Source organism: Gadus chalcogrammus, chromosome 20, assembly GCF_026213295.1.
Source record: "Gadus chalcogrammus isolate NIFS_2021 chromosome 20, NIFS_Gcha_1.0, whole genome shotgun sequence".
NCBI classification, from domain to species: domain Eukaryota; kingdom Metazoa; phylum Chordata; class Actinopteri; order Gadiformes; family Gadidae; genus Gadus; species Gadus chalcogrammus.
The window spans coordinates 2,747,290-2,762,544 of NC_079431.1; the positions used below are offsets into that span (position 1 = coordinate 2,747,290).

Here is a 15,255-nt window from a genome sequence, read left to right on the forward strand (position 1 = left end):
ACGACAGTCATAAAGTGGTACACCGAACAACGTGGCATTTGTTCTCGTTTGAGTTACCTTGGCAACAAACTGATGGGGCGATAAAAGCACAGCTATCATTAAAGTGAAGCAGCTTGTCGCCACAATGCCTTCTGTGTTCGCCAAGTCACAAGTACACATATGCATGGGGGCATTTGGCTCTTTGTCAGGGAACAGCACAAAAAACATTTTCAGCTATGAGTCAATTCATGGAAACATGCGGGTTGATGTTCAAATAATTTCAGTGCCTGATCATATCGTGTCCATAAACATTTGCAAATATATAGAGTCGTCAATCAATGTGATCCGATTGACATGTGATCATAGAAGGCTGAGGACAGTGTTGTTTGACACTGGTCTTTAATGTTCATGTTTTAGTTATGACCTTGTGGTGTCAATAACCCGTCAAGAGAGGGCAGCATATCCTAGCCGAGGACAGCGGAGAATCTCCAGGATAAAGATGAGAGAACTGAACACCAAATGCACTTTAAAACAGTCGTACATGTACCAAAAAGTTTGGGTTATTATTACTAATTCTGTGTGTGTGTGTGTGTGTGTGTGTGTGTGTGTGTGTGTGTGTGTGTGTGTGTGTGTGTGTGTGTGTGTGTGTGTGTGTGTGTGTGTGTGTGTGTGTGTGTGTGTGTGTGTGTGTGTGTGTGTGTGTGCGTGCGTGTGTGTCTGTGTGTGTGTGTGTGTGTGTGTGTGTGCGTGTGTCTTTGTGCGTGTGTGTATTCAACCCTGCCAGTGTGCATGTGTGTGGGTGCGCATGTGACACAGGCGTTCAGGAAGCGGAGACATGCCGGATCAGGCTTGGGCATGCACTGTATGAGCGCAACATACATTCCTCCAATAGTGCATACCACCAACACACAGCCGCAGCTGACTCGCCCATCGCAAAGAATTAAACTGTCAATATTGACCGTGTGCAACGGTTAACAATCTGCGAAGCAGTCAGTGCCTTCATGTACCTTCAGTAAATCAACTCCTAAAAGGATACTCGGAACATGTTGTTAACGGTGAGCGAATATCAAAACAATGCCAAAACAGTTTTCAAGTGTGGGGGTTCATCTGGAACGCACCGTGCGTACACCTTGGTTAAATATTTTTTAAGTTGTTTCGTCCGGTCGTGTCTGGTTCACAACGCTCTACATGTTAGTCTGCATTGTGCAATTTGATCAAACATGTTCCCGGGGCTCCTTTTCCCATGTGAAGGGTTGCCATAGGAACCGTTGGTTAGACCCATGGCTCGCCTGTTCCTCCTGGGGTAACGTCCCGGGGACTGTGTGAGGAAGGCGTGTAGCCTGCATGGTGTTCAGTACACACAGTTGCTAGGGCCTAATCCACAGGCTCAGATCGTAAACACCCACACATATGCGGCCCTGATGTGCACACACAGCATAACGCAGAATGCAGAGCTGAGTTTGGAAATCTTAGTTGTTCTCTCACTGTTTGTCCATTTGAACTGACTCTATTTTATACATTTGGGATGGTTCAGACTCACTGTAGCTGAAAAAATGCTTCTTTCAAAACCGGTTCACTTTGAACTATTCGTTTTAACGGCTTTGATTATCATGCACTCCGGTCTCTCTCTGGCTCTTTTGACAGACAGACAGGGGATTTAAATAAAACAAATGAACACCAAATACCACAGCATGGAGGCCCAAAGAGTGACTGTGAGGAGGCTCATAAAGGCCCACACATCAGATAGTCCTGTCTCGGGTGGAATGTAAGGGCAGATAACTCTCAAGGAAATACCAAAGGATCTCAAGCACAGACGCTCAGACTGCCTCAATGAATCGGCTCAAAACACAGTGTTTCACATGCCAAAAATAATCAGACACTCAGATTATTGTCAAAACACTGTGTATAGGTTTTTGACAATAATCTGAGTGGCAGATTACACATAGTAGTGCCAAGAAAATAAACAAACATAGTTTTCTTATTTTTCATCGATGAAGTTCTAAAGTGCCTTGCTACCAAACAAACCAAATCCGCCCGGAAGGGTAGAGGAAATTTATCTTGACGTGGACGTAGATTTGAAAAGTGCTTAATATTTCATGCTGGATGGAGTTAAATATTGAAACGGAATTACACTTGAGGCAAATGAGATTACCGGAGAAAAAAAAATAGAAACGCTCCGCAAATATGGAGCGCTTGATAAATAGACCACCATCTGGTGGGGTCTCTGGCTGCCAGTCCGAGCTCTCTCATGTCTGATTCACTGTGACAACCTGAACCCCTTCTTCTATCACGTTGAGTAGGGATCCTTCCGCTAAATGCTGCTCAACTCACAGTCCGACTCTGTATACGAGCATACTTGTGCACACATGCGAACATGGACAAAAGATATGTGTAAATTAAGGATCCCGGTCCAACCTGTTTTAATAGGCGGTTATTATCGACCTCACCACAAACCACACGTACGGTTTTGTATGCAGGTCTCAAACAGATCCTCACAGATCCACTTGTATTGTCTGTCCTTGAATTCAGTTGGTAAATGAGATGGGGAGATCTTTAAAAAAATAAATAAAAAAGTGGAGATTCAGCCATGGAAATGTTATTAAATCCCTATTCATTTTTCAAGCGGGCTCATAATAAAACAACTGCAGATAAGAAGTTGTGTTTAGCTTCAAAATGATGAATGATGTTGAATTGGCACTAGGTATTGCCTAATGAAATGTTCCCTCATAACACTCCCAGAAGACTTTTCTTTGAAGGCTGTTTGGCAGGAGGTTGGTCTGGAGGATGGAAGTGAAATGCAGTGTGGCTTTAGAATAATGTTTAGACATTTCAAGCTGTTGGCTTAATTGTCATGGAGACAAAAATACATCATGTGGAATCTCTTCTTCATAACCTTATTATTCTTTGTTGATGATCTTTGCTCTGTTGGGATGTCTGATTTCTAGGAATATCCTGATAATGTGTGTTATTTCAGGAATGGTAGCAGCCGAATTTTTGAGATTCATTTCAAAGACTGAGCTAATTCAATCTTTACAAACGTTTTCAACGTTTTTTTCCTCCAGACATAGTACAACTATGTCCCAAAGTAAAAGTTATATAATAATATTGCTTATTAATAATATTGCTTTCAGTATATCAACCACGATACTCCTCAGTCACGCAATTTCATATATTTTCAATACATATCTAAGGGACACATTCAGCTTTGATATCTTCAAATACTGTAAATAAATGTTTTTCCCACGAATCTCAAGCCATTCTACCTCTCCTCTCATGTGCCTGTCCTTTGCTCCTGGGCCATGCTCGGAAAAAGGGGGCGGGGGGTCAATAACACAGCCCTGGAATGTGTGCGCGTCCCCGACATGTCGGATCCCGTGGGGGCGCGCCCGGCCATGAGTGCGCACGCATCGCGACAGGTCTACTCTGCTGAGTACAAGGAGGAGGCAGGGAAGCGTTGGAGTCGGGAATGATGGCGGTGAAGAAGAAGGGACAACTTTTGTAGTGTACATTGGACGCCAAAAAGGACAATCGTTCGGTGCCCAGCACGATGAAACCAATGGGAGGTGAGATGCTGGACAGTGGTGAGTACTTGTGCGCTTGGATACGCGCTTGGATACTGAAGTATATCTATTAGAAGTGTGCGCGGTGTTTGAATGCGTGACAATGAGAAGACGAACTGTATTGAACTGGTCCAGTAAGTTTGACTTTGTTCCGCTGTTTGCTCTGTGGATCATTATACCGCTTGGTTGTTATCCATAATCAAACACCGGCTGTAGTCTAAATTGCGTTGGTTTCGGTGTGTAACACAGTTTGTATCGGCTTACCAGAATAACTTTTTAAGTGTGGGACCTTTTGTTATCTCGCGTGCAGAGTTTGTCGTGTGGCATTAACCATTGATTAGACGAGCTAAACTAAACAAATAGAAGTCTATGGTTTGTATATTTTCAAATTGTACTGACTGTTGTCTCCTGTGTGTGTGTGTGTGTGTGTGTGTGTGTGTGTGTGTGTGTGTGTGTGTGTGTGTGTGTGTGTGTGTGTGTGTGTGTGTGTGTGTGTGTGTGTGTGTGTGTGTGTGTGTTAGTTGAGACAACGCTCCGACGAGGCTACGCCGGACCCGGTTGCGCATAAAGGAGGGAAAGATCTTTACCAACCAATCGGGGAATACCAACCTCACTTTAACCAAAACCGCGGTTTCATTTTCACCGCGGGCACATCATCTCTGATTGGACTGCGAACTACATCTGAGGAAAATGCTGAAAGCCGAGAGTAAAGGGGACAGGACGCTGCGGAGCGCGTCGCCCCATAGAAACGCATACAAGTCGGACTTCCATGCCATAAAATGCAATTTCGATGGGACAAAATCGGATGGCGCTACTAAGTCATATGCAAATGGCTCAAGTGATACCAGGGAGGACTCGAGGGGGAGGCCCTTCGGCAATCGGGTGAACAAGATCAAGAACATATTCCTGCAGATGGATGGCCAACAAGAGCCTCAAGAAGTAGCCAAGACATCGTTAAAAACGGAGATTCCACTGTCTCCCATAGCCCCAACTAAAGTGCAGTTTCCTGTGGGCACACAAAAAACTAATTTCAGCAACGCGACCAGCCCAGAGCCATCACACAGTTTAGATAAACCCCCCAAAGGAGAAGATGTGGAGATTGACAAAGTGGCTCTGGCGCAGAAGTTCTCCTCCACCAGAAAGCTCTTTGAAAGAGGAATCAAAGACCCGCCCGCCTCCGACAAGGCCACCACCCGGACCGTGACCCGAGTGTCCCTGGGCAGCGCGCCCGACGATGGAAAGGCTTCAAGGAGAGTCTCGGAGAGCAGCCTCAGACCAGAGCAGACCTCCACGCCGGCGAGCAAACACCAACCAGACGAGAAGGTGGACGCGGAGGGGAAGGGGAAGCCCGCGTCCCGGGCCTCGCTGAACGCCGGCCCCATCTCCCGACGCTTGGACAGCTACACGGGCAGCAGCGACGGCGACGACCCCACTAGAGCTGGCACCAAAGCCAGCACGGCGGCGGCGGCAGCGCCGCCCCCCGCTGGGAAAGAGCCAACCAGCACCAACTCTCCGCCAGCCGGCGACACCCACAACAAGTGCACATCCCCGAGTGCCAACGTGGCGACCAAAGTCACGTCCCCAGTGGTCACGGCGACCCTCAAAACAACGTTAACGTCCACAACCGCAGCCAGCAGACCCAGCTCTGTGACGACAGAGTCCACGCATAAGCCCGCCCCCCCCGAGCAGACCCCGCCCCCCGGGTCAGGCTACAAGCCGTCCTCCAGGGAGGGCGTCGGATCCCCCCCTGCTAGGGGGGACGTCCTCCTAGGCCGGACCTCCAGAGACCAGAAGCAGAACTCTGCGCCGTCGGCCGCCATCAGCTCCCAAGGCACCGTCACCAAGCGGTCGGACGGCGGGGTCGGGGGTGGACCCGGAGGTCTGAGCCCCCCCAGGGACAAGCCCTCCGGTGCCGCACCCCTGCCGGGGTCCCGGGGCGTGGTGCGGGCGGAGCTGGTGGTGGTCCAGAACGAGTCGTCTGACAGTGAAGGAAACGAGGATGAAGATAGCGTGTTTGAGGAGGGGAAAGCGCCGCAGGGCCCGAGAGGCACCGCCGCCGCCAACGCCGTCACTCACTCGGCGTCGGCGGATCGCCTCGGCCGCGGCCCCGGGGGGTCCGGCGGCGGGGTGAGGGAGGGGGGGAGGGAGCTCCGACCCTCTCTGGAGGAAGCGGATATCAGGAGAGCGTCGGCGGAGGAGGTGCAGGGGAAGAAGGTTTCAGAGGAGCGGAGGGGAGAGGCTTCGAGGCGGAGGGCGGAAGAGGAAGGCGAACAGGAAGAGGAAGTTGCGGAGGAGGAGGAGGAGGAAGAGGAGGGGGGGGGTGAGGAAGAGGGCGAACAGGAAGAGCAAGGGGGACAGCGGGACGAGGGCCGGGTCTCCCCCGGGGTGTACGGGATCGAGAACGCGGCGTTTGACGACGACAGGGACGTAGACCAAGTCCTCAGGGAAGACCCAGAGGAGGAAGAGGAGGATGAGGAAGAGTACAGAGGAGACGGACATCCGGGGGAATATGAGGATTACTATGAAGAGGCTCCTGGGCTGTCGGACGAGGACGAACCACCGCTGCGGAGGAAGATCCAGTTCTCCACCAATCCCATACTGGTAAGTGGCTGGTGCCTTGTTTGTTTGTGGCTTTGAAGTAATTGCAGCTTCCTGGTAAACAGAGATTGCACCAGTGACTGTAAAATGCCGTGGTGCAGCAAGTCATTAGGCAACCGTGTATGTATGCTCGTCGGGACGTTCCCTAATGACTGCTTTCGTCGCATGACACATGATTGTGTCATAACAACAGCTTTGCCCGTGGCTCACCTGCAGTGTCATGTTTTTCAAATCCCATACCGTAGGGTAGGTGACCTTTTAGGCAGCGTCTGCAGAAGCTGTCCTTCCCGTTTATTACCCTCAGTACATATATTACGACTGACCAATGAAGGGAAACGTATTTAGGGGCCTGTAGGTGTTGTTTTCACAAGGGTGATGATTTAAAGCCATGGTATGAAGGCTTTTTGACTGTACTCTGCTGTGAAGAAACGGGGCCAAGTGAGCGAGTGAGCACACACACGACCGAATGGCTTTAACTGGCTCCCGGCTAGGCTTAAGAATCAAACAGGGTGCCCACATGCATCAGCCCTTCTTCTATATATAGTCTTGTTGGCATTGTTGGCATGAACATACAGTCAGTCCATTAACATGGTTTCGTGATGGGTGGGTGGGGAGGAGGGGGGGGGGGTTCCTGTTGAACTAGAGGGTGATGGGTGCTGTCCCCCACTATCATAGCAGATCTAATCGACGTTTCGAACATCAGTGGAAAACAACACTAATCCCTGCAGTCCGTTCACCACCACATGTTGACCCAGGCCCGAAAACAGGCTGTTATCTCAGGGTGTGGGCCCCCCCCCCGCCCCCCCGCCCTGCTACGGGGCCTGGCAGGGGGTCCTGGGTCAGAGGTCCAGAGGGTGGCCGACCTGGAGAGATGGGGGGGGGGGGGGACACACACAACAACAACAACAGTTGGCTGACTGTTAGAGTGAGGGGGCCGAGATGTGCTTCACAGCTTCCTGTAGGCCCGCGTTCCCCATGTGCGTACATCATGGACGGATCGGCAAAGGCAACCGAGGTCGACGATGTAGGACGGTACATGCCAGGCGGACTACATTTATCTCGTGCTTTTCGTCTAACCAGTGGCCACTCAAAGAGCTATGCAATTATCGCCCAACATTCATTCACCCATTCATGCAAGAATTCACACACCGACGGCGGTGGCAACGGTTCAAGGTGACGGCCAGCTCTTCAGGAGCAGTTAGGGTGAGGTGTCTTGCTCAGGGACACCTCCACATGAGACGTACGGGGATTGAATCAGCAAACTTCCGGTTACCAGCCAACCCGCTCCACTTCCTGAACCCCATACCTCCCCAAGGATCAGATATAAGGTTGAGGTATGACCTAAAACGTTTCCTGCTGTGGATAGCATGATGACACTGTGTTTCCGGCCGATGGCTGGAGGTCAAAGTATAGGCCTTGGGCTGATTCTTGCTAGGCGATATACACTGTAATTAATAATAAAGGATCAGATATCGGTGCAAAGTGCTACAGACACACGGACTCCATTGCGACTCAGAGTGTCTTAAGTCCCCTGTGCGGGTTCACCTACATCGGGGCCCCCCTGGGGCACTGAGGGTCCTTTTTAATGAGCTGTTCCTGATGAAAGGGAACGAGAGAGGGGGCATGGACTCACTGTTCCAGATGGGGAGGATAGCAGGAGGATAAAAGGGGAAACCTTTGAACAGAGCCGGTTTCAAAGCGCCGGGCAGACCTGTAAAGCGCAAGTTAACATATAAATACACGACGGCTGAAAGAGCCAGAGAGAGAAACACATCCTTGGGACAACGACGAACCGGAGACTTGAACCCAGAGCGCGGCGGGAGGGGGCCGGTAGGGGCATTAGCCCGGGACTCCCCAGCACAGGGAGGCGTCCAGCCGTCCACCCAGGTCCGGGGCGACAAAGGAGTCCAGCCGTGCCCATTTCTGTGCAGCCTGCTAGTCTGAGCCGGTCGCTGTGCTCCAGCTCTCTGGAGTCCCCGGGGAAGAGGAAGCGCTTTGTGCCCGGGCCCCCAGCAGGATCAGAAGCCGCAGTAACCCGAGTCTGGACATGGGAACGGTTCCATCAGGTGGAGAGAAAGTCCTCATTGTGAACCGCAGGAGGCATCAGTCCTCAACGCGCATTAGCCTTATCGGGGTTGAATGGCTGGAATGGTCTGGCCGACGCTGGGAGTGGGTGGGATTGGGAGGTACGCAGGCTGGGTAGGTGAGTGGGTGGTGTGCTGGGTGGACTGGTTTCCCCCCCCCCCCCTGGTACCACAGGGCATAAAGACAGGGTTTGTCTTCCCCAAGGTAGCTGCCATGCTCGGACGTCGGGTCGGTCACACATCTGATATCTTCTTTATCAGTGATTTCGGATTCATTGCATAAAGATTATAATAGTTTTTTGATTGTAGGTGCCTAAGTACATTTTGAGGTATTTTTAAAGTGACTTTGATTGTTTTATAGGCCCAGTTTATTTGAGCCTATAAAATAATTATGCTTAAGGTTGGTTATTTGCTATCACGGTGGCGTGCGTTGCAAAGGTTTTCCACTGCCAGATAGACACTGTAGGATGTCTAAACATCTCTAGTTATTGATCTACAGCATAAACCGGTCTTAACCCTTAGCACAGGAAAACCTGTGCTGTAATGCGTGCTATTTCTACAGGCGTGGTCTGGAGAGGAAAGAAAACAGAAAAATAGTGGCCTGATGCTTCAAAAATGTCCACACTGTAAACCACACACGTCTTGTGCACACACAGCAATCCGTGCCTGCAGGAATTCACCGCTCACCTTGGCTGACACAGTGCAGCTTTAGGCCTAGAATAAGAGTTCACCTTGCCTGCTCCTGGAACACTGTTACACTGTGTGTGTGTGTGTGTGTGTGTGTGTGTGTGTGTGGAGGTTTGACACACGTGTACTTTACCTCCATTGAACCCATTCATCGTGACAAAAGGAAGAAAAAAAGAAAATGGCCGAATCCAACGGGATCTACACCTGCTGCTGTGCTCCGCCCCCACAGGGCTTGTGACAGGAAGTGGCAGCGTTTACAGTCAGGCAAACACAGACATTGCCCCCTTCCCAAGTCACACACAACAGGATGTGTTAATGAGCACGCGAGAGTTTATTGCGAGTGAGAGACTGCACGCCTTATTTGTTTCTGCTTGCCCAAGCGGATAAAAGGAAACATTTAATGATCTCTGTGACGTTATCGCAAAAGTATTCCTCTCCAATTGTATTTTTCCTTTCAGAGCTTCAGTTTAGTTTTTCGCTCTTAATATGTTGTGGTACGGCAGCTCATCATTAACTCCTCCTCACCGTGACCTAAACATTCCAGTTGTTCTAGTGCCGCCTACTACTGTAAGGCCTTACCCTCACACGCATATCTTCGTGACAATCCTGCACCCTGAATCTTCCACCTTTCCAAGACAATCGTGAGTTTAGAAAAGTATTGCACGCTGCTTGGCTTGGAAACGGTTTGGTTCCTTGTGAAAGGAGAGGATTCGGTTTTCACTGCCGTTCCCGCCGGTTGAAGTGCTGCCTCAACAAACCACTTCGTTACTCCTACGTGTCGTATAATCTCGGATCCTAATCCTTTGTTGTCTGTCGTCTCCCATCTGACTCTCTCTCTCCTCCACTCCTTCACTTTTTTTTTTTTTTTTTCCCGTTTCCTGTAAATCCTGGAAAGCAGAAGTGCCTCCATCAGGTTCTGGTTCAGGCCTGGAAAAGGTTTTGGTTGCCTCCCGCTCTTCCGCTGCCAGGTCTGTGGCCGGCCTGTGCAGCCCTCCCCTCGGATTGTTATGCTTTCCATTTCCTATCGGAGCTGAGACTATAGCAGTGAGAGGAATGCGTCTGCTCAAGCCCCGCCCCCCTCTTTCTCTCTCTGCCCCCCCCCCCCCTCCCTCTCTCTCTCGGCCCCCCCCTCCCACCCCAGCCAGTCGGCCCAAAGAGAGGCCCCGGCAGAATCTGGGCTCCCTCCAGACACCTGGATGAGATGGGAAGCGGGAATGAGGGGGGAGGGAGGGAGGGAGGGAGAAAGGGAGAAAGGGGGTGTCTCTGGATCACTGGCACAGAATACTAATGCTCAGTCTCCTCAATGCCGGGGTTCTAAACAACTTGGCACAGGGAGGGTTTTGTTTCTCGGGGGGCTGATTTTCTCCTCACTCTGCGCTGACGAACACGGTGTGTGTTCTTCGAGCGGCCGGGGCTGCGTTTTTCTTCTCGGTCCCGGGATCGGTCTTTGTTGCTCGTTGGTGTGTTGTCGCGCGAACAACAAAGGCTTTCTAGGTCGCCTGGCGAACACACAACTAGCCAAACCTGTCTGCGTTCGCCCCTTATTGGGTGTCCAATTACACGACCGAATTCCACTCCTTTCTCTCAAGTTCACACCGGTAAACCCCACACAAACGGTTTTCTTGCACAGATTGAGCCTCCACTAATCTGTCCTGTGTTCGATATGGGCCTTGTGCGTGACAGGGCTGGAAAGGGATGTTCGTTTCTTTGTTTTCCCCTATAAACTGAACTTATTGTATTTGGTACATCCTGATCCTGGCCCCGGCCGCATAAAAATTGTACTAGCATTGTGTAGCGTCTAATCCTAGCTCTCTTTGTTATACGAGGAATGGGTTAACCTAGTGATTGTTAGTGCTTGGCACTTGGTTCTATGAACATCCTTACTGTACCGACAGCGATATATTGTTGTTTCTCCTTCTTCCGACGATTGAACCTATCGTTTTTCTGCTAAATGCCTTAAATGTAACTAGAAGTATGCCTACTTGGTCCCAGTCGGCGTTAAGTAAATGCTCTGCTGTACTACAAGACATGTACGGCGGTAGAGACACGAGGAATGGTTGGGTTTGAAGCGGTACTATGGCGGAGGATTCCAATCCCTTGAGGTGACCACTGTGGGTTAGGGGGCATTAGGGCTGAACGATTTTAAGAGAAAATTGAAATTGAGATTTTTCTGGTAGAGATTGCGGTTCCGATTTCAACCACGATTTATTTTCTTTAAATCAAGTTTCAGTATAAATTAATATAACCATTGAATTCCATTAAGGTAATGCAATAATGAAAACTGCTGGCAACAGATTTCAAATGCAAGACTGTTTATTCAAGTACCTAAGAAACAGCAAACAAAAAAGTCAAATAAAAAGGGAGCCCTCTTTCTTAAGTAAACTTGCTTCAATGGCTCATCAGCATCAAAATAATTGCACTTTTGTAAAATAAAAAAAACCGCAGCTTTGACGATCCCAAAATCGTAATGCTTGAGATCGCGATTTTCGGTCGAAAACGATAGATCGTTCAGCCCTAGGGGGCATGATGATCTCCGTCATGGGACGGTCTGCATCCAGGGGCCTTCACTGACTCAGCCTGCTGTTGCTGCTGCTGCTGCTGCTGCTCTTGCTGCTGAATCAGTTCCCACACTAGTGTTTCTGGGAGGCTTGCGGAGAACAGGGATTGGGTGTTCTTGGGTGAGTGTTCTGGTGGGTCGTTGGAGTCGCAGTGTGTTTGTGTGCAGTGTGTGTGCACACATGACTAATGTGGCAGATGAAAGCTGGACACGGGATCAAAGATGATATCACTGGAGGTTTTCATAAATCCATGAGACGCGCACAGAAAAACAACCACAGTGAGCAGCCCTCTGCTCAATGAAAATAACTTTGTACCGAGGTACACATGTAGAAAAAGGGGCTTGCTTGTCAAAAGGGCTCTTTGCGTGATACTTACACTGTTCAGAATACTCCCTGGCCAGGAAAAGTGGGAAGGTGAATCCCCTCCATGTTGACATTGTAGTCAAAAACTGATCACGCCTCCTGTTATGATAATGCAGGTAGAGGGGGTTTAGGTAGTGGGTTGCTTCTTTGCCAACCGAGAGTGTTCAGCTGTGCAGGAAGCCCTTGGCTTTACCTTGGGAAGCCAGAGCTGTGATCTTTCATCGTAAGTGTGGCCTATCTGATCCAGAGCAAACAGTGCGGTGGTTCTATGTTCTTATGTTTGGGAGCCCTGTTGTTATGGAGGAAAGGGGGAGGAATCGGCTGGGTGATTGAGGCGAGGGGAATCTGTGAGAAGCATTCCGGCCTTTCAACGCTGAGCAGCAGTCGTTACTGTGATCATTTTCTCCTTAATGTCCTTTGTCTTTGGGATCTCCCGCGGAGACCAGGTCAAAGACAAAAGTCTCCGATACGCATGCTTTTGTCTGGAAACAAATGTCTGGCCTCTCCCACTCACAAGAAAATGCAGACCTTATTTACAGGACACAATCTTCTGATGCCCCATCATGGCATTGAGACCACTGTCTGCATACATGAGACAGACGGTCAGGGTTAGCAACAGACCCGCGCACGGCAGGATTCTCAGGTCTTTACACGGTGCAGGAAGTCTACAATCGTTACATCATATCCATTCACTGCAAAGCGTCTAAAGTTAACCTTTCTAATCCTGCACACCCCCCCTTTACAAACATTACATCATACCCACTCACTGCAAAGGGTCTAAAGTTAACCTTTATAATTCTATTGACCCCCCCCCTTTATAATGATTGCATCATATCCACCAACTGCAAAGAGTCTAAAGTTACATTTCTATTCCTATACCCCGCTCCCACCTTTACAATGATTATTACATCATGTCTACTGCAAAGGGTCTAAAGTTAACCTTTCTAATCCTACAACCCCCATCCCCCTACCCTCACCACCTCGCTGCTACCACGTTAACTTCTGTCAGCGTGGGGGATGTTTAACCCACCCCATCACCCCCTGTTTACAGTCTCCCACCCAAAAGGGTTCAGGTTGGGGTCACAGCCGGGGCCCTCCTATTATTAGACCACCAGGGGTCCGTCTCTGTTCTTCATCCAATACTCAATACTGGTGCACGCTCATCGGGTCGTTTACCACACAGTCATCTTCTCGTGCAATCTCATGATTCATCAGACCCACGCCGTGGACGGTTTGAATGGATTTGAGGTTTAGCATGACTACTGTGAAGGCCAGCCCCAACTTTGACACAGCTACAGGAAAACAAAATCCAGCCAAACTATTTGATAAAAAATAAGAAATAAAATAAAAAAGACAGAACAGATAAACTTCTCAAAATGTCTTCCCACTCATGCGATACATGACATAATCCTGCAGGTGCAACACGGGCCTACAGTGTAGACGTCGTCCGCATTCTGGTGCAGTGGCTCGTCTGAACAGAGTCAAAAGAGAGATCGGCCGGTGAAGAAGACACAGCGCCATTGATCCGAAAGCCCAGCCCCTGCACGGCAAGCTGCGAGAGTCTCACGGCGGGAACACTGACGCTACTGTACACAGGGGGCCCTCCGCTGCAGAGCCTGTCGTTCGGATGTAATAACACCCTGACCCAGTCCGCCCCCGACAGCCTGCGCACCCTTTAATAATGGCAGGATTCACTCATGAAATCAGAGATCGATGATTGACCGAGGCCACGAGTTTCATATTTTCGCCACTTTAATCAAGTCCGTCGTCGAGATGTTAGTCAGAGCTGGGTTTGTTGTGGTGGTACCGGCCATGCTGTTACGCAACGTTTGTCTCTCTTATAAGTTTGGGTCTATCCGTGGAATGTTATTGTTGGGTCGCTGGTAGCGATGAATCAGGCAAAAGTGGTAGAAATGCTGGAAGATGATACAGGAGGCTTTGCAGATTTTGGTTCAAAATTGATTTTGGTAAATCGTAGATGGAGTCAAAACAAAAGAGTCAGTAATAACAGAGGAAACCACAGGGTGTAGTCTTGGATATTCACAACGCACCATGAAGCAGAACATTATCCATGTATGGGAATACTTTGTGTCTACCTCAATGAGGTCATTCTCTTCATGGGCCAGAAAGAATGTATACTTTCTGTCTTTGTTACACCAGCAGACAGCTCTGTGTCGATTTCTGAAGCGTTCACAGACTAGAGTCCATTTCAGTTCTGGGCTGTCTCCGTCTCTCTGGGAGTGTTGATGGTGGCAGTACATGAAATAATCGTTCAAGATCTTTTATTATTTTCATTTAAAATTCTTGTGTTAACCTCAACAGGGCATGAAGGCCTTGAAGAGCATAACGCTGGTGCTAGGCAGGCAGAAACGCTGACCTTGGTTTGATTAATACTGACTGAGTTGAATGAAGGAGTTATGAACTTAAAACTTATGACATCTCCACGACCCTGCATCACATTTTCACACACTCTGAAAGAATGCGTCTGCAAACATGTGCAGACATGGGTATTTATTTATTTTGAAACTTTTTTTCTCCTTGGTGATCCACAGTGATTCACACCCGTCGTATCAGTGCCTGCAGGCCCTGTGTTGCTCTGGCCAGCTGTTGGCCTACTTCTCCCTGCTGTGAGGTGGGATGTTGTAGTCAAAGGCCAACCAGGAGGAAGGGGTCTGTGGAGTTCCTCCAGTGCTCAGTCAGCCTCTCGGCACACTGCTTTGGAGGCACCCCATTAAACGCCGCATTTCACGTGCATGTTTTGACATTCTCCGGCACCCAACACCCGTGCAGCGTTTTTGTTTGGTTTCTGGTGTCCAAAGCCGGAACACAAATCTTAACCGTGGAATCAAAAGTGCACGGCTTAGATCGTTGATGTGGGATTGAGGTAGCGATGAAAGAGATTAATGCTGGTCTGCTGGTGGTTTACCGGAGGAGTACCAGAGAAGGGTGAAGCATTGTGAAAGGCATCGGATTCCTAACGGTCAGGGAAGCATGGAGAGGAGGTGAAGAAGTGCAGCGGTTCAGCGAACTCTTGAGACTCGGAGGACAAACGGATCAGTTCCTCATTCGATAGTTGTCTGTTCAGCGAATACTGCTGAACAATTTTAGTCCACCTTGCATTCCTCCATAGCGATACCACCCAACACTAAGGAATGTGTCCTTCCATCTCTATTACTACTCCATTTCTTCCTTGGGACCAGAGCCTGGGACAATTTAATGATGATCGCCTTTTAATTACAAACACTTGTATGCATCGCATGCACGAAACGGGGTGGGCTTAGCACAGGAGGTAGAGCGGGTTGACTTGTAAGTTGTAACCAGAAGGTTGCTAGTTGGGTCCCCGGCTCCTCCTAGTGTCGAGGTGTCCCTGAGCAAGGCACCTCACCCTGACTACTCCCCACGAGCCGGCTGTCGCATTGCATGGTC

The 15,255-nt window shown here is 49.5% G+C and overlaps 1 protein-coding gene across 1 annotated transcript in view; it reads left to right on the forward strand.

The window, feature by feature from the left end:
• Positions 1-884: 884 nt before the first annotated feature.
• The window catches only part of ppp1r9ala (protein phosphatase 1 regulatory subunit 9A-like A), a 29,190-nt gene continuing 14,819 nt past the window's right edge, over positions 885-15,255 (forward strand). The window contains exons 1-3 of the mRNA XM_056580329.1: positions 885-1,034; positions 3,293-3,560; positions 4,061-6,140. Of these exons, the coding sequence (XP_056436304.1) occupies positions 4,230-6,140 (1,911 nt within the window). The 5' untranslated portion in view covers positions 885-1,034; positions 3,293-3,560; positions 4,061-4,229. The remainder of the gene's footprint in view (positions 1,035-3,292; positions 3,561-4,060; positions 6,141-15,255) is intronic.